Below are 24,454 nucleotides of genomic sequence, written 5' to 3'. Positions count from 1 at the left end.
AAAATACGCAAGTGAGATTTTGAATTATTTCAAATGTAGATTGGCAAGTGAATTGTTTTATTTGTAATTGTTATTTTCGTAGTAAATTTTAATTTCCTGAATTATTTTTCAAAAATTTAAATTTTTCCTTATCAAATTCGTGAAAATTTCAGTATATATATTTTAATGATTTTATTATTTTAATTTAATTTTAATTTATTTATTTATTGATATTTAGCTTTTTTATTTGGAATGCCACTTTGGACAGGGTGAGAGTTTTCCTTCTTTCCATCATTAACGTCATCTGTCAATTTGAGCCCACTTGTAGCCTGAGTTAAAGATTCCTCGTCATCATTACCAAGAAGTATTTTTATACAAAAATGGTCAATCCAGAAACAATTTAAACGGTCCAAAATCTCAGTCCATAGCGTAGGTTCAAATTTTATACGTTCCATATATTCCCCGTGTCTTGTATACACAAAGAAATCACAGTACTTGCGACCTGTAACACCTAATTGACCTTGTATTTGAAAAAAATAATTGTGATTTCGTTTTAAATTCACCAGACCAGTTGTGTCATTTTTAACTAAGTAAGCAACATTTTCGTGACTAGGAACAGAGTCCCTGACATTGAATGGACATTTAATTTCCAAGACTCCTTCTCCACAACACACACATGAAACCAGACCGTCTGGTGAACCACCGACAAAAGGATGTTTTTCAAACAGAAATAAACCAGCCTCTTTTACTTCAAACTTTCTATGCTTGGATTTCATGATGTGACGATATCTTCTTCTAGCACGTTCTTCCAAATTATTTCCGTGTTTTATAGCATACTCGTTACCTGATGGGCCTGACTTACCCAAAAGAGTATTTGTAAGGGAAGTACAATCAGTCTCAGGATTTTTTCGGAGTGTTGCACATTTTGTGAAAATGGAGTGAAAGTTTGAAGCTGTCATCCGACCTTGTCTATGATTTTTCCAAATTTCTGTTTCACCTTGTCCAACTGTAGCTTCACTGAGATCTAGGATATTTTTTTTAGATATTTTTAATTCATATGTAAATAGTCCAGCATTTTCTTTAGGACTTAATTCAGTGTTATATGTATATGCCATTTTTGATTCAAATATTGTTTTTGGTAGGTCAAAATCTTGAATTTGTTTTCTATTTAATGGCTTTTCCTCCATAAATTCAGCAAAACGACTGTTTGGAATATCTGGTTTTAAGCATTGAAAAAGTCTATCACGAAGTTTATTAGAATCTTTAAGTTCTTCTTTATGTTGTTTATAGAGGGACCCCTCGAACGCTCTGAAACCTTTTGCCTCTTCCCTAAGGTCACGATCCGATTCGCTCAAATAATGACTTTTTTGGAAAACAACTTCTTCAACTGGACCAAAAACAAGATTAGCTCGTCCACGAGATCGATCATTCCAAGTAGACTTTTGACTAGTTTTGGAAGGTTTAGTCAGACCTTTGGTGACAGCATTTTCAATTTTAAAAAGCATTCCGATGAGATGATTGCACATGCCACCTAAACCAGCCAAGCAACCACAACACGCCGTTAAAATTTCTCCTCCAGGTGTTTCATCACTTTTATCCTTTGTCAAAACGGCCCAAACATGATACTTTTTTTTCCTCATTGCCTGAGATCTGCAAACCTGTGTTTTAATAAAGCATAGATCCTCGTCAATTTCCAAATACAAAATGTCGTCAACTAATCCGTCGGTGAAATATCTGAATGCTTTTCCTAGTTTATATTCTCTGTCAAGTTGAGCGATAAACTGAGGACCCTGGAGATTTACATAGCGAGACATATCTTGATAGTACATTGAAGGCCATTTCGTAATTGCGTCCTTCTCTTTGAGCCATCCGTATTGAATTTTCAAGGGGTCTTTGATCCTTTTTTCGCCAACTTTTAGTTTTAGAACATATTCTCCTTCAAGGGCTTTTTCTTCGCTCTGCTTTGTAGGCACAAGAGGAGCGTTCTCACAGTGAGCGACATAGGTCCTGAAAAAGAAAAAACTGTTTTTAAAACCACAAGTTAAAAAAAACTATTTATGAACTGATAAAACAAGCTGTCAATCAACTAATTTATTGATGTACGGTGTTTGAAATATAGAAATTGACTGAGTGAGAGTTCAAATCCCCTTGTTGAAAATTTTTTACCTTGCAACAAGTTCATCAAATGTTCCATTAGTATCTTTTCCATGTGAATTTAAGTATCTTCTCAATGAAACCTCAGACCATAATTTGAAAGTCTCAAAAGTTGTTTTTTCTTGATTGTTTTCGGCCATTTTGTTGTTGAAAAATTTTCGCGGGCTTTCTTCAAAAAATAAACAATCGAAAGTGGTTCGGGAGTGTTGCCTTTATCTCAAATAGCAACAACAAAGACCAAGAAAGACACCACCATTACTTTTTTCTGAATAAAAGATGTATATTTCTTGAAAATAATGCTAGAAATAGTGAAAAACTAGAAATATATGTAGGGATAAAGCTTCAACTAGACAAATTATGCCTTTATACTGAAATATTGAGAGGTGCTTTAGTGCAAGCATTTGGGTCTTTTTTCGAAAAAAATTGCAGAATTTTTTTGGATTATTTTGTTCAAACATTTGGAGGAAGACTTGTTTTATATCAAAATAAATGATTTCAGTGCAAATCCTTGATTTTAAGGAAAATAGGGAAGGAGAACAACAAAAATGTGGTTTGTTTACTTTACTGAACGCCACACCCACCGCCTATTTTTCCTACCAAGTTCGAAAATCCGAGACCTTCCGCAAGACGGGCCACCCGGGTTTCCCGAGACATGAAAACGGTGTATTGCGGGATTTTGCTGTGCGGCGATGGCTCAAGGGATAGAGCGCTGGCTTCCGGATCCGAAGGTCTTTCTTTGGTGGTGGTTCGAATCCCACTCGGTGCGAAAATTAGACTGGTCGAAATTGATGGTCAAATGATTGACAGGTATGAAAACTCAGTCAGAAATGAGAAACTCAGACAGTCAGACAGTCAGAAAAGAGAAAGACGGGATCAGAGATAAGGATCACATCTCGGAGGTTTGTATCTTACGTTTTCCTAGAAGCTATGCTATGGCTGCATGGGAAATGCATAAATACTTACTTACTTTTGATGCTTGTAAATGTAAATGCTTGTGAGATTAATCTTTGGGTGATTTGGGGATTTGTTTTGTTTATAGAAAAGATAAATAAGAGTCATCATGAATCGACTGGAAAGAGTTCAGTCACTTTCCGATGTTGAAGCTTTCAATACAATTGTTGCACGGATTCCTGGCATAAGGCGAACACTTGAACTTTCTCCTACACATGAAACCTTGAGAAACGTACGCAATGAACTAGAAGCAATCCTGCTAAATGTTAGAAGGCTTGAGTCTATTACGGATGTGCTTCTTTATAATCAAACTGAAGATAGCATAACAAGTTTGCTTAACCAAATTGACATCATGACAGTTCCCATTGAGGGACTGAATGATGTTACAGTTGATACACATTTGGAAGGGGGTGATGATATGGTTCTGCCACATGACGTTGTTGAAGAACCAACTCAACTAAATCGAAGATCAAGATTTCCAATTGATAAAGCAAAACTTGAGAAACTGTTATCACTTGGTTTTCCAGTACGCAGGATAGCTGAAGATGGTTTGTTAGGTCAGACAGTGTAGACCTAACTCTTCGTACAAAAATTACGGGAAACGCATATTTGGACTTTGTACCCTATGCTGCACTCAAGCACTTAGGCCAAAATCCCGCAAAGGCGGGACAAAAATCAGTTTTTTGAAGTTTGCAAAAAAACGCCACATAGAAGATCTTTCAAATTCAGTATGTGAATAGAGCAGTAAAAAATACAACTTTTCTATTTTTCCTTTTTTTTGCAAAAGTTCTAGTAATGAAAATAAAGGGATAATGATAATTGAATACTATCCATTGATGATCCGCGGCACTATCGTAAAGCTAGAATCGCTTTGCGTACTCTTCGCTTGAGAAAATGATTGACAGATTGAAGTTTTTCATCCCCGCGGTGTGCGCTGCGTGGGAGCTCGGGCGCTCTGCGAGAGTTCTCGGCTCAATCCTTGGACCGCGCTAAAATGGTAGACTGAGCTTTGATAGATCATTTCGATGGAAGTTGTTGGAATGTTTACAAGGCTCTTGACAGAATATTGTTTGTTTTATTGTCAATGATGACAGTGCCGTTATAAATTTTGTTAGATCTGACAAATTGATGTTTGTAAGTGCACTTTATAGTTTTGATTCCCATTGAAGAATCATATTCTGGTTTTCATGTTATTAGATGCTGTTTTAGAGCTTTAGAGCTACACTGTCAGAAGCTTCATTACAATACAATTCACAATTTCATGAATAGAGAAAAAATGCCTTCGATTCGTGACAGATACACCACATTGAGTGATGAGGAAACAAAGCTGATTATGATGGAAATAAACAAAGATTTTCCAAACTCAGGAATCAGAGAGATGATTGCTCATCTTAAAAGATTGGAACCACCAATAATATTGCAACGCAACAGATGTCAAAAGCTTTTAGCAGAAATAGACCCTGTTGGTGCAGCACAACGTTGGGCTCAAGTAATTAAGCGGCGACAATATAGTGTGCCTTCACCTAATAGTTTATGGCATATTGACTCTAATCATGCTTTAGTAAGGTAAGGCAAGTCAAAAACTTAGTCTCTTTCTGGCCTATCCTAAAAAATTTTGTTTCCGTTGCACCAGATGAAATAAAATAATCAAACATACAACAGGGATTGTTTTCTTTTGGTCCTTTTCATGATTTCTCTCCCATCTTTTTTCAGACTTGTTGTTGAATTATTTATATATATATGTGAAAGTTTAGGAATCTGTCCTTTAGAAAAGAAAAGTGATTATATATATAATAAAAATAAAAAGAATCAAACATAAAAAACATCTAATATTTTTGAAAATTATATAAAATATAATAATAAAAGATTATTATTATAATTATTTAAATTTGAAAAACCAAATCGGTAAAAACAGAATTTAATTAGTGCACAGTGCGCTTTATGAATCTTGAATTGCAGAAAGATTGTTTTAGATTTTAGACTGTAAAAAAAGTCAAAATAGGGAAAATTGTAAATAAAATTCCAGACCACTTTAATCGAACCAATCAAACCACTTTTTTAATCAAACTTTGTCGAACTTAGTCGAAGTTCGACTAAGTTCGATTGTCGAACTTTAATAGAATTCTCACTTTAATAGAATTCTCACAATAGACCTTTTGAATAATTATGTAGTCCAGCAGAAAAACAAATGATAAAACCATGCATAATTATTACAATATGTATGATACAGTAATTATGCATGGCTCTATCATTGTTTTTATGGCTGGACTACATAATTATTCAACAGGACGTCCTCTTTGAAAAAAGGTATATTTTTTCAAAATCATAAGTTCGATTAATTTCAATCGAACTTAATCGAACTTTTCTCAAAGACTAATAGTTCGATTAAGTTCAATTAATTTTAGTTGTTGCTATCGAACCAGTCATAAAGGGTGAAAATTGGGAAACTTCAGTGCAAAAATGGTTTTGTAACGCACGTTAACATGCTTTTTCCTTGAACATCCACAACTTGTCAAACAAATCCTATCATCAAACTTTGTCGAATATATTGAATATATTAAGTCAAACTAATATATTTGTCGAACTTGTCGAACAAATCCTGTTATCGAACTTTGTCGAACTTGAAACAATTAATCAAACTAATTGAATTCTCAATTGTTTACGATTTTCAATTAGTTCGACTAATCAATTTAGTCGTTAGGGTTGGTCTCATTATTATTTTCCAGACAACATGTATAATTTAAATTCTCATACAAGAATAAAGTAAAATAAAAAAACAATCTTTACAGAGGAGTATGTTTAAAATGTGTTTGGTTATTTTTTTTCTTCAGATGGGGATATGTTGTTTTTGGTCAGATTGATGGCTTTTCAAGACTTGTCTCCCAACTTAATTTATCTACAGATAACAAGGCTTCCTCTGCTCTGTTCACATTTATTAAAAGTGTGCAAGATTTTGGTGTTCCTAGCAGAGTTAGACTTGACAAGGGGAAGGAATTCAATCATGTTGAGCATATGATGGAAGTTTTTAATGGGGAAAGAAGAGGAAGTTGTATACGTGGGCGCTCAGTACACAACCAAAGGATTGAAAGACTCTGGAGAGATGTCTATTGGAAAGTCTTGCACAAATACTATGTCATTTTCTACCATATGGAGGACCACAATATACTGGATATCCTGAACCCAATCCATATGTTTAGCCTACAATATGTATTCAGCCCCCGCATCCAAAATGCCTTGAAGAATTGGCAATTTGCCCACAACAACCACCCTGTTCGCACAGAAAAAAATAACAGCCCTCTGCAATTATGGTATCAAGGAAGCCTCAAATGTTATCATCAAAATTCAACCGCAATGAATAATCTATTTAGACGTGATATCAATGAGGTTAACATTACTGTGGAAGAAATTTTAGATTCATACAATCTAGTGGAGCCTGATGACATCAAAGTTGTTGTGCCTCGATATGTTGCACCGCTTACACCAACTCAGCTATCTAATCTACATCAGCAAATAAATGCAAGCGCTCAATCAGATGGCATTGATATTTATGGCAATGTTGTCAGGTATATTGAAGCATGTTGTTCCATGTGATTTCTATAAAAGGTTGTTGCTGTTTTCACAGCATGCTATCAGTGTTGACCAGTTCTTTGATGTAATTTGTCTATTATTTCATTTAAAGGTTTGAATGTTAATTTTTAAAATAAATCACTTTTACCAAGCGAATTTTACTAAGATAAATTGTTTAATATGACTTCTTTAGTAATTTTTATTTGGTTATAATTCGGTTTGCACTGACAGCTAGAGTACATACCCTTTGGATAACTGTTTTAAAAACAGTCCTTTATCAGATTTGATTAAAATTAAGTTTGTTTTAAGTTGAAGATGTCTCAAATAAAAGATTGATTAATTGATTGAATAAATAGAGCTTCGATCTTCCCTTTTTCTTTATATAGAAATATTGTAAGTTTTTTTGGTATAAACTTTTTAAAATCTTTTTAAATTTTTTCTGGTATAAAATGTTTAAAGTTTTTTTGGTATAAAGTTTTTATTTTTTTCTGGTATAGAATGTTTAAAGTTTTCTCTTCCTATTTCTTTTCTTATGAGTGCTAAGGATAATAATGGAGGATAAGCATGTTGTTCCATGTGATTTATGATTTCCTCAAAAAATGTCAAAACACGTGACAGACAAGCAAATTCATTGAAAACTTTAACTGGTGTGTCTAGTATGCTATTGTATATCAAACTTTTAGGATGCAAGTGATTTTTTAGTCTCATCCAGACCTTTAATTCAGCCTTAATATCTCATTTGTTTTTAATAATTCAAAGAAAGATTAAATCAAGATAGAAAAAAATGTGTTTGAACACCAATGTTATTATTTTCCCTAGTTGAGTTGAAACCACTTTGATTTTAAAAATTTGAAGATTTTAAAGATTTGAAAAATCGTATCATATTAAAACTCCATTATTCGTGATTTTCATTTTTTTTGTGTTTACCATTTTCTTTCTAGGCCGAAGAACCGTTTTTTATTTTAGGGAAGCCAATTTTATGATGAACAAAAAAAACCTTTAAGATGTTTTTTCTATTTTTCCTTTCAAATAGAGAAAATGTACCGTGCAATAGCTATTACATATTATCACTTAATTTTTCAAATTATTTCAAATTTGTTTAAACTGTTTCGATGTATCTGATTTTTTTTCTGCGCGATTTTCACTGTCCCAGTGGGGTGGTGTATTTTTGAGTTTAAATTGAGTTAGTACAGTGTACTAAAAGGGTGGTCCTCTGAAAAAATACATTGAAAAAGCTAGTATATACATTGTACTAAAATGGGTGGTGCTCTGAGTTGGTAAAAAGTCTGCTGGGTGAGGAAAATTAGTTTATTATTAGTTTATTTGGAACCTAAACTCTGGTCATGGAGAAAAGTTAGTACAAGTGTACTAAAAGGGTGGTATCAAAGCTTCGGTCGTGGAGAAAAGTTAGTACAGTGTACTAAAAAGGGTGGTGGTCTAATTTTTTGGAAAAATATCCAAAAATCAAGTTAGTACCCTATGGGCCAGTACACTGAGTTGGTACCCCCCCCCCCTGAACTGAAAAACCTGTTTTAGACTATCAAGTTGCCTCTCTCTACCTTCGACCCATTTGTGTTGTATATCTCCATTTGAAACTCCTAATTTTCCCTGTTTTACAGCACTGTGTTTTTGTTTATTCATTTGTTTTATTTCTTTTAGAGCAATACATAACTAAACATGATATTAGATAAAGTACATTATGTAATGAAGGAGGCATTTTGCAATGCTAATGAAACTAGCTTTTTCAAGAAAACTAAAAATCGTGTCAGAAAGAGTCTTGAGGTATAGTGTTTTAGGTATATTCAATCTTATCAAGACAGACAAGTTTCAAAGTTTTTGGACTATTGACTGTAATGTTTACCTGTAGTCCAATATTTGTAAAAAAGAAACTAATTGTGAATATGCTTTGGTTTTACAAAACACAAATAGAAATGATTTTGGCTGAAAGAATTTTTTATTAGCGTTCACAATTATGACAAAATTATTATCATGCTTAATTTCTTTGTGATTTAGAAAGAACTACGTCCACGACCAGAGCCTATCACCAATACTAATGAAAAAGAGTATCTAGACAAAGTTGTCAATAGAATCAAAAAGAAGTATCGATTAGAGGTAGGTTTTTAGTACTATGTTCATAGAATTCTGAGTGACTTACGGATTTTAAAATTTTCTTTTTGAATAAATTCATTATAAGCTAAGTTGTGATGCAAAATGTCTAGCTAATCCAGTAAAAACCAATGAGTAGTACTAGTAGCATTACTTTTAATAAGCGTTTTAGCCTTGCTGTTTCTCAAGAAAAGTGGTACTACTCAGTTGAGCACTTCATGATTCATTTTTTGTAAAATTGATTTGATAAAATTGTTCCAGGGGCGGTGCGACACCCCTGCAAAACATGCACTCGCAGGGTATGCTCCGGAGTCTTTTTTGTCGCAGCTTGTTTTTAGCCTACCCGGAGTTGTTTTTCCGGATCATTCGTTAGTGTCATTAGATTTATTTTACTGACTTAAAGTCCGCGGTAAATATAAGAAAACTGTTTATCAAGTCGCGTTACAGGAAGCGTGAATTCGAGTCTGTATTTTAGATTTTGTGTACAAAAGCGTTTTGCAGGCCTGCACCCTGCAAAATTTTGCAGAAAGACCTGGATGAGGTCAAAATGCAGGGTTTGCCCGGGATTTGATGGCTGTTAGTGTCAAAACGTTAAAAGTCAAGACTCGTCAAATGGCTTTAGATGCTTGGAGAAGAAAAAACAGAATAGACAGTCCTGATTTTATCTATTTTGTCGCAAATTCTGAAGAATTTTTGAAGCCTGCACATTTTCGATCTTCTCCAAATTCGTCATCTGAGGGCTGCTATCAAGGTCATCTCAATGTTTGTTTTTCTTCTTATGGTTATCTTCTGAAATCCATTGCAACAAGGAAAGTCAAGTCTGTAAGGTATGTGGTATTTTTTTCTATTATTTTTCATGCCTGCATGTTATCAATTATAATCTGATAAGCATAAGTGCAGGAAAAACTGCTTCCCTCCCCCCTCTTTCTCTACTTATCTGCCTATGGCCTATGACTCATAATTTTTGGTAATCAACAAAACCACTTGTTGTGTGTGGTGAGTGGTGAGTGAGTGGCCAATCATGAAATATTTATAAGATATTTGATCAATCGGGGTACGTACTTACTGTTTGTTTGGCCAATCACTCTGGCTAAGAAAAGGTTGACGACAGGAGATGAATATGTGGCAATTTAAGAGGCAAAGGGACAACCAACCTATTGTGGTTTTATTTTGAAATAAGAGAAAAAAAATAACATTGAAAATTTTGTGATTCTGACCTTGACACCCTAATGTTTTTAATATGTTTTGGCCGGTTAAAAAATTTTTCTGGGGAGAGAAAAAGATCTGTGTGGGTCTTTCTCCGCACACTATTTTGAGGTACACAAACATATTGTATTTGACTATGTTTAGTTTGCGGGCCAGCACCTGCCAGTCAAGTACTGGTCATAAAAACTGCACGACAATCTTAAAAATGATTTCTCTATTTTGTTTTAGTTCTCTTCCAAATGGAAATTGCCTGTACAGTTCCATTTCTCTCCATCTTGTGGGCAACAATTCTTTGATGGATACACTTCGATGCCTTGCACGTGTGCAGAACTTTTCCTGAATTGTAAGTATTATTCTCAGAACCAAAAAAACCCATCCAATAAGTTTAGTAGATTGGCTCAGTCATGAAGCATTGCGGTTGGCGGTTACCCACAGTCAGCCGGTTATTATATAAGATTAATTTCATTGGTTATCCAGTTGTTGTTTGACTTAAATTTTGTTGTTTTGTGTTTGTTAAATATGTAGGTGTAGCTGCAAAGATCCTAATTCCCTCTTCATTATATACTTTCAGGTTAGTTGCCGTTGCCATCATACTGTCCAGTAGCCCCTAGATCAATGGATTATTTTGCACCTTCACGTGGTTGGTACGAAATCTTTGTAAACACTGACAAAGTCTGCTAATAAGATCAGTGAAACCATATTTAACTTAAAGGAAACAACAGAATGGAATAATTCAATCAAAATGATGATGTGTACCTAACATTTAGTTTCTTGGAAGTTTTTGGATTCAAAATTTTCCCTGTAAACTGGATATCAATATTTGTCATGTAATGGAAAGTACATCTTGATTTGATTTTGATATGTAATTGCCAATGCAAATGAATTTGGATGCATAATGTATAAAATTTATAACACAACAACTGAATTTTGATACCAAACATAAAACATGCTGCATTATGTACATAATGAATAAATGAGTTTCTGATGACATATGGTTTGTTTTCAATTCGGATTGGGGGCTTTTTACCCCTGGTACAGGATTCTCTGCTGGATTTGGCAAACAGTTCCAAACGAGACACCAGAATGGGGCTAGACTACAATTTCAAGATGAACCAACTATAGAGATTTCAGCTTCAGTACAAATTCTAGTTTTGGATACTTTAATGCATCACATTAATCAATTTTCTAATGAAATACTCTTTTCTTGACCAGTCTGAATAAAATAGTTTTGCTCTTTTTCTCTAAATTTTCATTTGAAATGGCAAAAGGCTTTTATTATTAATCTGCTTGAAATTGTTTAAGTCACCTTTTGGCAGCAATAAGATAAATAAATTTGACACAATAAGAATCAAAATCATAATAAAAAATGTTAGACAGTTTGGTAAATATTATTATTATTGTTATTGCTATCATCACGATCAGATAAAGATTTTTGTATAATTTATAATCTTTTGTTTGTATTGTATTATTTTGCTATCATTTTTCACTTTTTTCTGTATATAAAGTTCAAAAAGTTCTTTAAAAAATTCATGATAGTTATTTATTTTTTTTACACCTCCTTTCACTTTCCTTCATTTATTCCATATTTTAGAGGCCACTCTTTTTTTGGTTCTTAAAACAATTTAACCCAAAAAACTATCTTAGTTTTACCAGCTTCATTTTGTGTTTAAATGAAATGAATTTTAATTCTTTATCTCTGGTTCATGGTACATTGGGCATAAAAAGGTGGCTGTTTTAGCCAATCTAGAGGTTCGAAATTCAAAAATTTTCTAGCCCGTCAGGCCCAACCATGGTGGGCCCTCCTTAGACACTATATATAGCTGAATCTTTTTTGCAGGGTATCCTAAAAATCCTAGATACGCCCCTGTGTTCAGCTCTGCTTACTTCTAATATATATAACACTCTCTAATATAACTTCTAATATAAGTTTAACAAAACTTTCCTATTTTAGGAAAATTCAGACGATGAATCAAAAACCAGTGATGACATATCAGACATATCAGAAGTATGTAAATAGTTTGTGAAAAAAGACAAGCGACATTTTTTGTCATTCATCTGCATTGTAAATGAAACTATTTTTATTGAGAGAAATTGATGAAATTCAAATTGGAATTTTTAGTGTCAATATAAGGAAGATGGGATGATTCCCATATACAAATTCCCATTAGACTTTTGATGCTCTTGTGAAGTTTAGTTTTTTAAACTCCATCCTAGTTAGCCATACAAGTATCGTTGAATGGTAATAATTTATTTCTGTATTTTATTTTCTCCATAGTGCCATACTGGTATAGAATCAAACATGAACCAAGACAAAGTACAAGAAATAAAGGTTAGTGACATACGTGTTGTTCTGCTTGTGAATCAAATTTAATTGGGGACAAGTGTTTACAGCCAAAATAAGCTAATTTTGGCTAAAAAACTTTGGGGCAGCCTGGAGACTTAAAAATGGTCTGATTTGGCTGAAATTTTGCACACTAACTTGGTCCTTGGATAAATACTTGGGATTTCTTTTTTTCTTTTTTTTTGAAAATATTGATTTTGGGACCCAGGCGACCAGGACAAATATAGGTTTGCCCATTCAATTTACAATTGCTCCCCAAATCAATTTTAATGTTACAGATATGAGTACAACTTGCTTTCAAATTTTACAATTGGGCCCAGTCAGGCCCAGTACATAATAATAATGATAATAATAACAATAATAATAACATATGTTTTGAGTGGCATGCTCCGAAAAATTCAATAGCTTTTAGGCAGCTAATGACTTGTTTCCGCGAAGGGCCACAATGAACAGAACGAGAACAGTAACTAAAACAAGAATATAAAACGCTCAGCAGTTTATGTAAGAGCCTTATTTGCAGTAATGAGTCTGACTTTTCAAGTGTGTTCTAGTATAATTAAAATTCATTTCATCACACTATTTTAGCTTAATTGTAACATTGGCTCCGAAAGAATCAAACATCGCAGTTTTCATGGAAAATTTCACGAAATTCATCTTGTAAGTTTATTCATGCCATTAAAATAATTGAGTTTTACTCTAGGATCTCAGTTATAGACTATAGAATATCATACAAGCATTGGTTTTTTAACATTAAACTGTATTTTTTTTATTTTTAAGGTTAGAGAAATACGATGTTTGAAAGAAATGGTTTCAATGTTGAGAGATTCAATGAAGGAAAAAGAACGTCAAGTAATTGCTGAAAAAGATAAACAGAAAGGACTGATACACCAAAACAAACTTCTTGGTTATCGAAGTAAAGAACTGACCCGGTTGAAAATAAAACCTTACGTATCAAAACGTTCATTGTATATCGTTGACTCAGCTGTTTATTCTGATTTTTTTGGTTATGTGGATTCGACCATCCTTGATACTTCAGTTCAGTTTGTAAACATTGATGACTTTCGGATTCCAAAACATTTTTACCGAAAAGGAATTTTCAGAAATGTTTTCATGTATACCTTAAGCAGTGGCGAAGATGTTGTTTTGAAGGAAGTAAAACCAGATTTTAATTTTCCAGAGGAAAAAAACCTGACTATTATGTCTGTGGAAGCAAGAATTTCGCGAATACTACAAACTCACTCAAACATAACAGACTACCATGGTTTATTGTTATGGGAAAGTCGTTGCTTTATCGTTCAGTCAAAAGAACCGAACTTTACCCTAAAAAACTTTTTTGATCAAAATATGGTGAGAGATACTGCATCGTTACGTTCAATCTTGAAAGGTGTCGGAGAGGCAGTAATACACATGCATAGATCAGGAATCTTGAACAATAACATTACCAAAGACAATATAGCATTGAGGGGGCAAACCTTTTCATACTCCCCGGTGTTTTTAAGTTTGTCTTTGGCATGTAGATCAGAATCCAGTAAGCCTTTGACCATTGCTCAGCAATCAACCTATGCTGGTTGTTATCATCTCCCGCGCAGGGTCCTCGAAGGGTTGGAGTCGCCTTCTTACTCGTCGGATCGATACTCTGTTAGTTTTATCGTTGCGGGTCTCATCAAGTGGCTACCAAAGGTCGACTTCACTTCTTACAGTCAATTAGATTCTCTTTGGCGGAAATGCTATCGAATGGAAAGTAAGATTACGATAGACGATTTTCACACCTCGATCCTTGATTGTTATTTAAATATGGACCTTTAACATTAATATAATTACTCGAGAAAAATATATTACCAAGGCCAGACCAATTTAATTTGTTGATCTACGGGCCCGACCGACCCTATTTTTGCCACACTTAGCCAAAAATAATAATATCGATTTTCAAAAAGAAAACTTTGGAAAATTTATAAATTCAACACAAGAGGATGTATAAGCTTACTAATCTTTTCAAAAGAATGAAAGGAAAAATCTCTTTTACCGTTGCTACAGTTTCTAAAATAATATGACCTTGATCTTATTATTTTGTCAAAAAATTTTTTTGTTCTTTTGCTCTTACTGACCCAAAATTTTGAAATTTTTTATTTTTATTATGCCTACTGACAGATCCTAAAAATTTAAATGGTCTGCCCGTAGAACAATAAAGTAAATTGGCTTCGCCTGATATTACTAACATTATTAAAATAGATACACTTCTTGGTATCATTGTACTGCTAACGTTGCTTATTCTTTTGTGAAGAAAAAAAATTAATAATAGTTTGATAAGAAAATACTTTGTCTTAACTTTTTTGAAAACTCTTTTTGACCTCAAATTTTAAACAGTGATTCGCTATAACGTTGATAGTGTTACAAATAGTTTATTACTCGGTCCATTGGTACCTTTAGATTTTCCAAACTGTATAAATCACTGTTTTTGGCTGATGATTTATAATAGGAGCCGGAAACACCTTAAAGGTACTATTTTTCGTGCACGACGAAAAAATATTTGTAAATTTCGCGCACGAGCTATACGAGTTTGATTTTTTTTTTGTATCAATTTTCGCGCATGAGTAGTCTAGCATGCTAGACGACTTAACTCAGTAAAAAATAGGAAATAGAAAACTTGTCAGGAGCATCAATTATTTTAACCATATCCCGACATAAAAATTTCCCGCTTTCAACAAAAACGTTATAAACGACTGGATTCCCAGTCTACGCATGAGAGATATTTTCTTCAAAATAACACTTTTATAAGGCCAATTATCGCGCTTTGAGAACATTTTTTATCAAATTTCCAAGGATTCTCGAAAATAATGCGCACCTTCACATTGCGAGTTATTTTGATACTAAATTTCTTGCATTTCGAGACCTCTGCGCGAAATTGCGCGAAAATTAATATGTGCGGATATTAGTACCTTTAGGGCAATTAGGCACCAACAAATACGCCTCCTTTCTTTTTGTTCAATATCTTTTGGCTAACGAGGTATTTTTCAGATTATGTTGTTCTTGTTTTCTGGACATTCCATAAGAGACCCGAGGATGACGCTTTGTATTTATCCACGTGTCAAATAATAGCTCTCACTATTTGTTTTCATAATTCAGCTTACGGAACTTGAATTTACCCGAGATCCAATCGTTAACAACAAAATCGACAACTTTATCAGAAAGAACCGTCGCAAACACTGATCCTAGCCTCACACAGCTCATCTATAGTGATCACATGACTATTAATCTTTAAGTGCACCGTGTCCATATAAGTGGACATCAAGTTCAGTATAACATATTTGGGCATTGGCTATGTGTGAATAAAGTTTCAAAAACCCAATGTACAGGGTGTCCCTTAAAGTATCGAGCTTGAACATGCGATTGAGTAGAAAAGTTTGTGTGTGTTATCGCTAAAATATAAGAACGTTGTCCATCACACAGGCTTATAAACGTATAAATTAATCGTAATGACAAAGAAAAAAGAGGGAGAGCTTAAAATACAATTTTGTGAACACGCACATAAAACTTTCTACTCATAGTTGTGTTTCGACTCGATACTTTAATTAGGGACACCCTGTAGACAGCGACAAGAATGTGAATCGATACTCCTAATTTTGCTTTACAACTCTGTAATCGAGTCTGTAATTTGGTCACTTACAGAGTAGTTGTACAGAAAAGAACGTGTTATTCAACAAACGCCTAGCCTGGGGCCACTTAGAGCTTTTTGATAGACTGGGTGACGCTGATAAGTGGTCAGGTGGTTTTCGCCTATCACCAAATTTTGTTTTACCTGAAGTTGTAGCAATAACGTATCACTAAATTTGGAGAAAAACAAACTGAAAGTACTGGATAAGAATAACCAAGTGACCAATTTTCTTGCAAATAGGAAGGAAAGGAAGTATTGTAGTATCCGTGTTATTGGGTGGGATTTTCATAAAAATTTTTTGTTTTTGTGTTACATGGGAAAACTTTTCACCTGTCAATATCCCCTAGACTACTACACTGAACTCAGCGTCATCAAAACCTCAAAACTATCAGAAAGCAAATTTGATTAGCGGGTAAAATGTTTCCCCCGGCCGTTTTCTCGCCAAACCTCTATGGTCAAAACTCCCTCCAAAAGGTGGACACTGCCAAAGCTGACGAAATTGCTTTACGAAATGGTCAAACCAAACTCTTGTATTTTTTCTATTCTATTCCAACCTCCTACCCATGCCTAATCACTTTTTTTTATTTTACTGACGGCGTGATTAGCTGGGATTGGCTAGAATAAAAATCCCACACAATGATGTAATGTTTTGATGTAATATTTTGTTAACGTATCATCATATCATTTCCATCTCTTCAAACAGATTGTTTGAAAAGACGGATATTTTTTGCTTTAAATCAGAGAAATTTGTTCCAAATTTGTTCGATTTGAAAAACAAGAGCCGCAAAATGCGGATAAATATTTCCTCTGCAATAGCCAAAATTATCAAAATGAAATGCACATGAAAATACAACTGACTGGCTTATAGCCCTGAAAATCACCAAAAACCTGAGCAACTTGCTTAGGGATGAAATCCAAAACTGAGAAAGCAACTAAAAGCAACTAAAATTGATAAAAATATGGTGAAAAAAAGGAATGTATTGATTGAAAAACCCCGGGGAGGGGCACTGACCTTGACGACCGACGAGGACGTGCCGCTGGAGATTGAAAAATCCCGGGGGGGGGGCAGCCAAGCAAAATGACTGACGGGTATGTGCGGGCACTAAGGGTGTATTTTTCAAGGCATCCGAAATGCACTGTAAGGGTGGGTTTTTTGCCGCCTGCGCTGTAAGGGTAGAAATTTCAGAAAATTTTTGAAAAATCTAGATATTTTGACCAAAAATGCTAGAATTTTGACCATTTTTTGCACGAAAAGGATAGAAAATTTTGGGGAAAATGCACTCTAAGGGTATGATTTTCACTGATTTTTGCTGCACTGTAAGGGTGCAATTTTAAAAGCCAATTTTTGGCCCGCACATACCGTCAGTCCGCAAACCCAGTGCCCCCCCGGGTGAAAAATGGACCCTGTCAGATACTGATTTTTGACGAAAAATGGACCACAAATTTAAAATTTCAGACCACAAACTCAAATAGAATCCTCCACTTCACCCTAGTAGATACTTTATGACTATCATGGAGCTTTCTATATATTTAACTAACATTGACCCAATGGCCCATTCTTGCTATAGATTAAAAATTCAGCAGACGTAGCAAACAATGAAAATAATTAGGTAATTAGTGTATGCCTTACATATTTTCCTCAACTATCAACAATTTCACACTACATACCAGTCACTGCAACTATTTTCAAGAATTTTAAGAAGAAGGAGGAAGCTAGCACACGAGGAATTCCTTCCACACGAGTAATCCGAAATACGACGATCCGTGTTTTAGTAATCCGAAATACGACAATCCGTGTTTTAGTAATCCGAAATACGACGATCCGTCTTTTAGTAATCCGAAATACGACGATCCGTCTTTCAGTAATCTGAAATACGACGATCCGTCTATTAATCTGTATTTTAGTAATCCGAAATACGACGATCCGTCTTTTAGTAATCCAAAATACGACGATCCGTCTTTTAGTAATCCGTCGATCCGTCTTTTAGTACATGCCCTAAAAAGGGGTGAAATGAGTGAAATGCCTTTCATAAGTTGTAAGTGGGTAATAAACAAATAGTGTTAAAGTTTAAAAAACAATCTCTAGGAATCTAGGAAATCTTTTGGAAGACATTCTGAATACTCTCGGGTACCTAATAAACGGGGGGTTTGGAATAAGCGGGGTGGGTGGAAAAAATCTCAAAACTTAATAAGCAGGGGTTGGAATAAAAATGTCCTGGTTGAAAAAGTTTTGAAAATGAGGCTGATACAGAAGGATTAGTGTAAAAAAGGGAACTTTGAAAAATATTTTCCCAAATTATTAATTTGGATTTCCACTTAGCCAATGCTGCTGCTGCTGCTGCATTTATCCGTCACGATCAAAAACTTTTAATTATAAAGAGGGTCTGTAAAACATTGGTGAATGACAATTTAAAAAAATGAAAAACATTGTATTCATTAGTAAAGTTATAAGAAGTTTCTTCGCTAAGTGTGCTAAGATTATAAATAGTACTTTTTGATTTGAAATACCGCGCTACACCGCGGGGTACCTCACTTTCTAACTGATATTTTCAGATAGCAAGTCGGTATGTCTGATTATGGAAAAAATTTAAATCAATTGAAACAATATTTGTCAAAATATTTACATCCGAAATTTTTAAAGAGAAATCATGAAAGCTTCTCAAATTCATAACACATGCTGATAAAAATAGATTTCATTTACAAGGAAGCTTTTGGGGTATCTTCTACAAATATTAATTTAATGTAAAGCGAGAACATCATAGCAAAATATGTGCAAACGTACTGCATGAATACTTTGTCTGCTTCATTTTTCTTATAAAAACAGAACATGGGGGACAGAGATGGATTTCTATTATCAACAGTTTACAATAGAAAAGACAAAGAAGCAACCCGCTAAGGAATTCTCGTCCTTCATCCAGCTCCGCTATAACAAACATATCCCTGGTTGGAATAAGAATATCCTGGGGGGAAAATTTTCGAAAAATTAATTAACGGGGGACGCTTATTAGGTACCCAAGAGTATGAAGAAAGACAGAAAATTGGAGAACATTAGAAATTCCAGCATTCACACTAAAAAATTGGTAATTTCAGTTTGTGTTCTGTTCTAATGTTTAAAACGTTCGACAGAACATTTTGAAAAATAACAAACATCAAACATGCAGCCTAATACCTTAAGTGTGAAGTATATTAATTTTTGCCGGGATTAAATTTGTCAGATTTGGCAGTTTTTGATAAAATCCGCCATAAATTAAATACAAGCATGTACCCGCCAAAGTTTTTTCAAAACTATGAAAATTCAGCTGACAAATGATGATGACAAAGTTCAACCTCGTGCTCGTGTATCCCAGGCTTTATTTACTTAAGTTAAATCTTAAGAATATTGCGTAGGTAGGAATATGAAAAACGGAATACACGGGTTTTCGAATAAATCAAGTAAACAAAACTAGCGACAAGGGCCAATGTTTTATAAAAGGTTGATAGATTTTTTTCTCTTCTTGAACAAGAAAATCGCCTCGACGTCACAAACCCTCACACGGAAAGATTTTTTTCTAATTTTGAAAAATCGCCCCGCTGTGGGGGGTTGGTACAGGCTGGCCAAATTTCAGCCATACGCATACCATATTTTCGTGATTTTAGGTGCGGCGCTTATTTCATAATGTAAAAATGGCCTCTCTTCCAGAAAAAAAATCCATTCATAAGGAGTGGCGAGGATGAATCGTCAAGGATCCCAAAAAAGTCCTAAAAATTGCAATGTCCAGGGGTAATTTTTCGTGTCCAGGGGGTTAAACTAATGATTTTTCATAGGGGTATGACCCATGTCTAGGGGGTGAGTAAAGGAAACGTCCGAATCTTGCATTCCAGGGAGAATATTTTGGTTATAGTTATGATATTTGGCTAGAATTAGAAAAACATCGAGTATATAACATCACCAAATTACCTAATTTTAAACCTGACCGTTGTGCGGCGCTTATATCGAAATAGTCGAACGTGCGCAACGCACTGGGCTCAACTTCAGTATTTTTCCAACTATTCGGAGGCTCAATTGTAGCAATTGTGAAAAACTCGTCCCCAGTTCACGTTTCTGAGAAAATATCTATATTCTATACTCCAAAGACCAGTTGAGACCAAAATGGCCCAGCTAACTGAATGGAGTATAGAGTTTTAAAGTTTTGATTACTTAGAAATCGGTTGAGACCAATTTAGTCCATCTGACCGATTCTCTGTAAACAAAATACAAAATCTCGAAAATTCATCGTTTTTATCTTAAGGAAAATTAGCGTCATTAAGGACAACAGAGGTTTGTAATATCTGTCTTTTCTGAAAAAAAAAAATGTACATAATCAAAAAATAAAATAAAAACTCGGTAATGACAGAGATAAATCAAAACAAACGAGATAAATCAAAGCATAACGCTTATAAGCATAACCAGGCTCAAATCTTGCAAAAACTTAAGCATTGCCTAAGCATATGCTGAGCCTCAATTTTACAAAATTTCAAAGCATTTATCTCCCAAATTACAAAAAAACATGCACAATGTGTAGTTTGTACCATTAGGTAAGCATAGCATAAGCATATTCGAGGCTCAAAAAATTAATTTTCCTAAGCATAATGAGGCTCACAAAAATTTAACCCATGCTTATATAAAAAAACGTGTAAAACCAAAAATACCAATCGTTTTGGCGACAAAATTCAGAGAATTGCGAACAATTCAATTTAAAGACTTATTTTCTGAAGTTGTGATATCATAACCAAGAATATTGAAAATGTAATCAAGATGAAATGCAAAGAAAAAATAATACAATATCAAAGTAAAATCATCTGTTTTTTTTATATATAAGTAAAAGTGCATTGTGATATGTGCTTATAGAAGCAAAATAAAATCTTTTTAAAAACATCCTCAAGTAAAGATATTTTGTGACAAGCCAAATAAATTAAACCTCCTTTTAAAAATATCTACTCTTTTTTATAAGAAAATTAAAGAACAATCCTGAGTCTGGAAGTGTTGAGTTTTAGTAAAATAAGGGCTTAATTGACGTAATTAGGGTACAAAACCAAAAATACCCTGAAAACACTTGCGCTAGAAGTAAGAACAGGATAAGAACAATTTAAGGCTGAAAGTTCCAAAAAAAAAACAACAAGAACAGCCGAGCCTCAACAAAAATTTACTAAAAAAGAGTGACAAAGTTAAAATGTATGCTAAAGCCAAATAAAATCCCTTTTTTAGAAATATCTACAAGTTAAAATGTTTATAACATGCCCAAGCCAAATAAAATCTCTTTTTTAGAAATATATACTAGTTAAAATGTTTTTAATGTGCCTAAGCCAAATAAAATCTCTTTTTTAGAAATATATACAAGTTAAAATGTTTTTAATGTGCCTAAGCCAAATAAAATCTTTTTAAAAATATATACAAGTTAAAATGTTTTTAATGTGCCTAAGCCAAATAAAATCTTTTTAAAAATATCTACTAGTCAAAAATGTTTCTATGTGCTTAAGCAAAATAAAATCTCTTTTTTAGAAATATATACAAGTTAAAATGTTTTTAATGTGCCTAAGCCAAATAAAATCTTTTTAAAAATATCTACTAGTCAAAAATGTTTCTATGTGCTTAAGCAAAATAAAATTGTTTTAAAAATATCTACAAGAGTTGAAATGTTTTTTAATGTGTCTAAACCCAAAACAATCTCTTTTTTAAAGTATCTACAAACATGGGGTAAATTTTTGCGAAAAGTTTAAAAAAGTTAAGTGTCCACAAGCTTTTGAAATACAGTTTAAGGTAGCGTAGCCAAATAAAATCTCTTTAAAATATCAACAAAGAAAAGTGTTTCTTATGTGCCCGAGGAAGCAAAATAAAACCTCTTTAAAAAATCAACAAATAAAAATGTTTCTTATGTGCCCGAGGAAGCCAGATAAAACCTCTTTAAAATATCAATAATTAAAAATGTTTATTCTAAGGCAGGCAAATAAAATCTCTTTAAAATATCAACAAATAAAAATATTTTTGATGTGCCCGAGGAAGCCAAATAAAATCTCTTTTTTAAGTATTTACAGGTAAAAATGTTTCCACTAAGGTAGCCAAATAAAATCTCTCTAAAATAACAACAAATAAAAGTTTCTGATGTGCCTGTGGCAGGGTTGATTACAAATACGAAAAGATGTGCAAATAATAAAAGAGGGCGACCCTAGAACTATCTAGAGGTAAAATCTTTCCAAGAAGATGGATCATTTATTATGGTGTTGACTGAGTCTGATAAATGTTCGAAGGTTAAATAATACCGTGACAAGTGTAGCGTGTTCCCGCATGGATTTGATTTTGGGAACATAAGGTTAACATTGATCTCACCATTGAATTCAACGTTTATAAACGTTTCGTCATTCAACACCTCCATTCCTGTAATAAACCGGGTAATGGTCCCAGATTTTTCAGCATCAAGATCATAAAAGAATCGTTTCAAAAAATCAAGAACACGATCTTCGTGAGGATCACTCGGTTCACCATTAATAATTGCCTTGACAAGTTTTTCACCTGTTGGCTTCAAGCATTGGATACGATCAACAAATGTTTTCTCATTGATGGACCAAATCTTCCTTGAAATGTTCCGTAAAAAGAAATACGGTTTGATGATAATTTCAACATAACCAATATCAAACAAAAACTTTTTGAAATCCTTTGGCTCTGGAAGCCCTCTTATTTGAAAAGAGGTCAATATCGACATCAGTGAATCTTTCATTTTCGGATCAAAGATTGTGGCATCAATAGCATGTTTTAGGATATCAGATTCTCGTTCTGAAAAACAAGACAGAAAAGTTTTCAAAACCATTTGATCAGTTGGAATTTCTGTGGTTAAGACCATGTAGAGCTGTGCCTCATTTATAAATATTGGGACAAAGCGTTGCAGGGTAACACCATGCTGTAGAACCCTTCCAAGGGCTTCGAGCTCTTCTTTGGTAGGGATGTTCCCTGGTGTCACCACAAACCTCTTGAGGTTATCGCCACACATATATTTGTCTTTCACAGACCTCCAGACAGACGTGAACATGTCTTTCGTCAAACCTTCAAAATCGATCGCTGGTTCCCCGTCAAATTCAACATTTAGACCATCGTCCAAAATTGAGTCATTTATGTACTGGGGCAGCACGTACATCAATATGTTGGCCCGAGAAATGAAGAAATTTCGAACGGATCGAACAGTTTGTAGTTCAGGAAATCCTAAAAGGAAGTTGTATGAAAAGTATGTTACCCAACTTTATTAACATTAGGCACTTCTAACATTAGGTTCTATGACCTTAAAGATCTCCACATCCAATTCTATTTTTACCCCACTTAAAAAACAAGTATATTCCAAAAAAATTGACAGTCCGCACACTTTATTTCATTGCTCTTGAAGAAAAAAAGATACAATCAAAAGTAATACCTCGTTGAAAAGATAATTTTGAGTGAAAGAATAAAGAGGGGGTGCGCCCATGTTCGAACGCCAAAATTCTACCCTGAATAGCTTCCATTCGGTTGAAAAAGATTGCTCGAAAAACAGGATAATGATGGTCATCTTTTAGGAACAATAAAAAATAATAATAAAAAAACTTGGCAGTGTTGCAGGGGTTTTTCCAAGCACTTAGCTCTAGTTTAGACAGCCGACTTTCTACCCTGCCTATTCTAATTGTTAGAGTAGGCAGAAAGAGGGCACAAAGTTGGCAGTTATAATCTTTGCTTGTAAAGGTTTGAAAGAAGACATTGCATTGACGTCAAAAGAGGGCTATACATCGACTTTAGACAGCCCACTTTAATTCACAATTAGAATAGGCAGGGCAAAAAGTGGCCCGTCTAAACTAGAGCTAAGCAATGCCACCGTTTCTGCTTTGTAATTGAGTTTTCAGCAAAGGTGTTAGCCGCGACATCCAGTCATAAATTGGATAATCGAGGCTGGGGGGTCTAGGGTGCCTTAACCCCGCCCCCTTTGGGTGCAGGGCTAGCCCGAGTTTCACTCATTTTATTGTTTTTTATAGGTTTAAAGGGACATTACAGTAGTAAAATGTAAACATTGCGCGAACCACGTGTCATTTTAAAGAGAACAATTAAAATCACGTGTCCAAAACAAACTTGTAAAACAATTGAACAATCAAAATTAGCCATATTTGGTTTGATTTTTTATTTTGACATGTGACATTTGTTTTGATTTTGTATCCGCTGCATACAGTTTGTTTACAAATTTCGCAAGTACTGTTATGTCCCTTTAAGTAAGAAGAAAGCAGACTTGTAAATGTTTACTTTGGCTCTTTGGCAGAATTATGATCTTTTACTTTTTTTGTGATGTGAAAGAAGCAATGAACTTAAAGTTTTCCTTCAAATCGAGTTCTTAAAACTCAATTTGAATCGATTTTAATGCCACCGTCTAAAGGAGGCATTTATAAGTGCTTGGAAAAACCACGTAGGCAATATGTCAACTATTGTAGACCAAACAGTAAACTTCATTTCGTTTTTTTAAATAAAAACAGAATAT

General features: G+C 34.1%; 4 protein-coding genes across 7 annotated transcripts in view; 2 read left to right on the top strand and 2 right to left on the bottom strand.

The window, feature by feature from the left end:
• Window positions 1-3: 3 nt before the first annotated feature.
• On the bottom strand, window positions 4-2,321 carry LOC136819111 (uncharacterized). The gene is made up of 2 exons (XM_067075282.1): window positions 2,146-2,321; window positions 4-1,986 (listed from the first exon to the last, which is right to left on the bottom strand). Exons 1-2 carry the CDS (start codon window positions 2,271-2,273, stop codon window positions 204-206), a joined length of 1,911 nt encoding a protein of 636 aa, XP_066931383.1. The 5' UTR covers window positions 2,274-2,321; the 3' UTR covers window positions 4-203.
• A 743-nt stretch (window positions 2,322-3,064) lies between these two features.
• LOC136819074 (uncharacterized) lies at window positions 3,065-6,985 on the top strand. Its single transcript, XM_067075243.1, has 2 exons — window positions 3,065-4,650; window positions 5,916-6,985. Exons 1-2 carry the CDS (start codon window positions 4,346-4,348, stop codon window positions 6,673-6,675), a joined length of 1,065 nt encoding a protein of 354 aa, XP_066931344.1. The 5' UTR covers window positions 3,065-4,345; the 3' UTR covers window positions 6,676-6,985.
• Window positions 6,986-7,853: 868 nt separating this feature from the next.
• Window positions 7,854-14,276, top strand: LOC136819060 (uncharacterized). Its single transcript, XM_067075226.1, has 6 exons — window positions 7,854-8,433; window positions 8,665-8,763; window positions 11,915-11,968; window positions 12,239-12,292; window positions 12,890-12,961; window positions 13,082-14,276. The coding sequence occupies exons 1-6, from the start codon at window positions 8,329-8,331 to the stop codon at window positions 14,108-14,110; spliced, it is 1,413 nt and encodes a 470-aa protein (XP_066931327.1). The 5' UTR covers window positions 7,854-8,328; the 3' UTR covers window positions 14,111-14,276.
• A 7,522-nt stretch (window positions 14,277-21,798) lies between these two features.
• The window catches only part of LOC136819057 (mucin-2-like), a 33,471-nt gene continuing 30,815 nt past the window's right edge, over window positions 21,799-24,454 (bottom strand). For all 4 annotated transcript variants that reach the window (XM_067075223.1, XM_067075222.1, XM_067075224.1 and 1 more), the window contains one exon: window positions 21,799-23,166. In XM_067075223.1, coding sequence (XP_066931324.1) covers window positions 22,145-23,166 — 1,022 coding nt within the window. In that variant the 3' untranslated portion in view covers window positions 21,799-22,144. The remainder of the gene's footprint in view (window positions 23,167-24,454) is intronic.

Source organism: Clytia hemisphaerica, unplaced genomic scaffold, assembly GCF_902728285.1.
Source record: "Clytia hemisphaerica strain Z4C2 unplaced genomic scaffold, Clytia hemisphaerica genome assembly, whole genome shotgun sequence".
NCBI lineage: Eukaryota > Metazoa > Cnidaria > Hydrozoa > Leptothecata > Clytiidae > Clytia > Clytia hemisphaerica.
The sequence above is the reverse complement of the archived record's forward strand: the minus strand, read 5'-3'. Positions and strand labels throughout refer to the sequence as shown.

Excerpts from the sequence above, each read along its gene's own strand:
- LOC136819074 (XM_067075243.1), top strand. The coding sequence starts at position 4,346 with ATGAATAGAGAAAAAATGCCTTCGATTCGTGACAGATACACCACATTG. Across the intron at positions 4,651-5,915 it reads TCTAATCATGCTTTAGTAAG|ATGGGGATATGTTGTTTTTG; the intron begins GTAAGGCAAGTC and ends TTTTTTCTTCAG.
- LOC136819060 (XM_067075226.1), top strand. The coding sequence starts at position 8,329 with ATGATATTAGATAAAGTACATTATGTAATGAAGGAGGCATTTTGCAAT. Across the intron at positions 11,969-12,238 it reads ACATATCAGACATATCAGAA|TGCCATACTGGTATAGAATC; the intron begins GTATGTAAATAG and ends TTTTCTCCATAG. Across the intron at positions 12,293-12,889 it reads ACAAAGTACAAGAAATAAAG|CTTAATTGTAACATTGGCTC; the intron begins GTTAGTGACATA and ends ACACTATTTTAG.
- LOC136819111 (XM_067075282.1), bottom strand. The coding sequence starts at position 2,273 with ATGGCCGAAAACAATCAAGAAAAAACAACTTTTGAGACTTTCAAATTA. Across the intron at positions 1,987-2,145 it reads TTTGATGAACTTGTTGCAAG|GACCTATGTCGCTCACTGTG; the intron begins GTAAAAAATTTT and ends TTTCTTTTTCAG.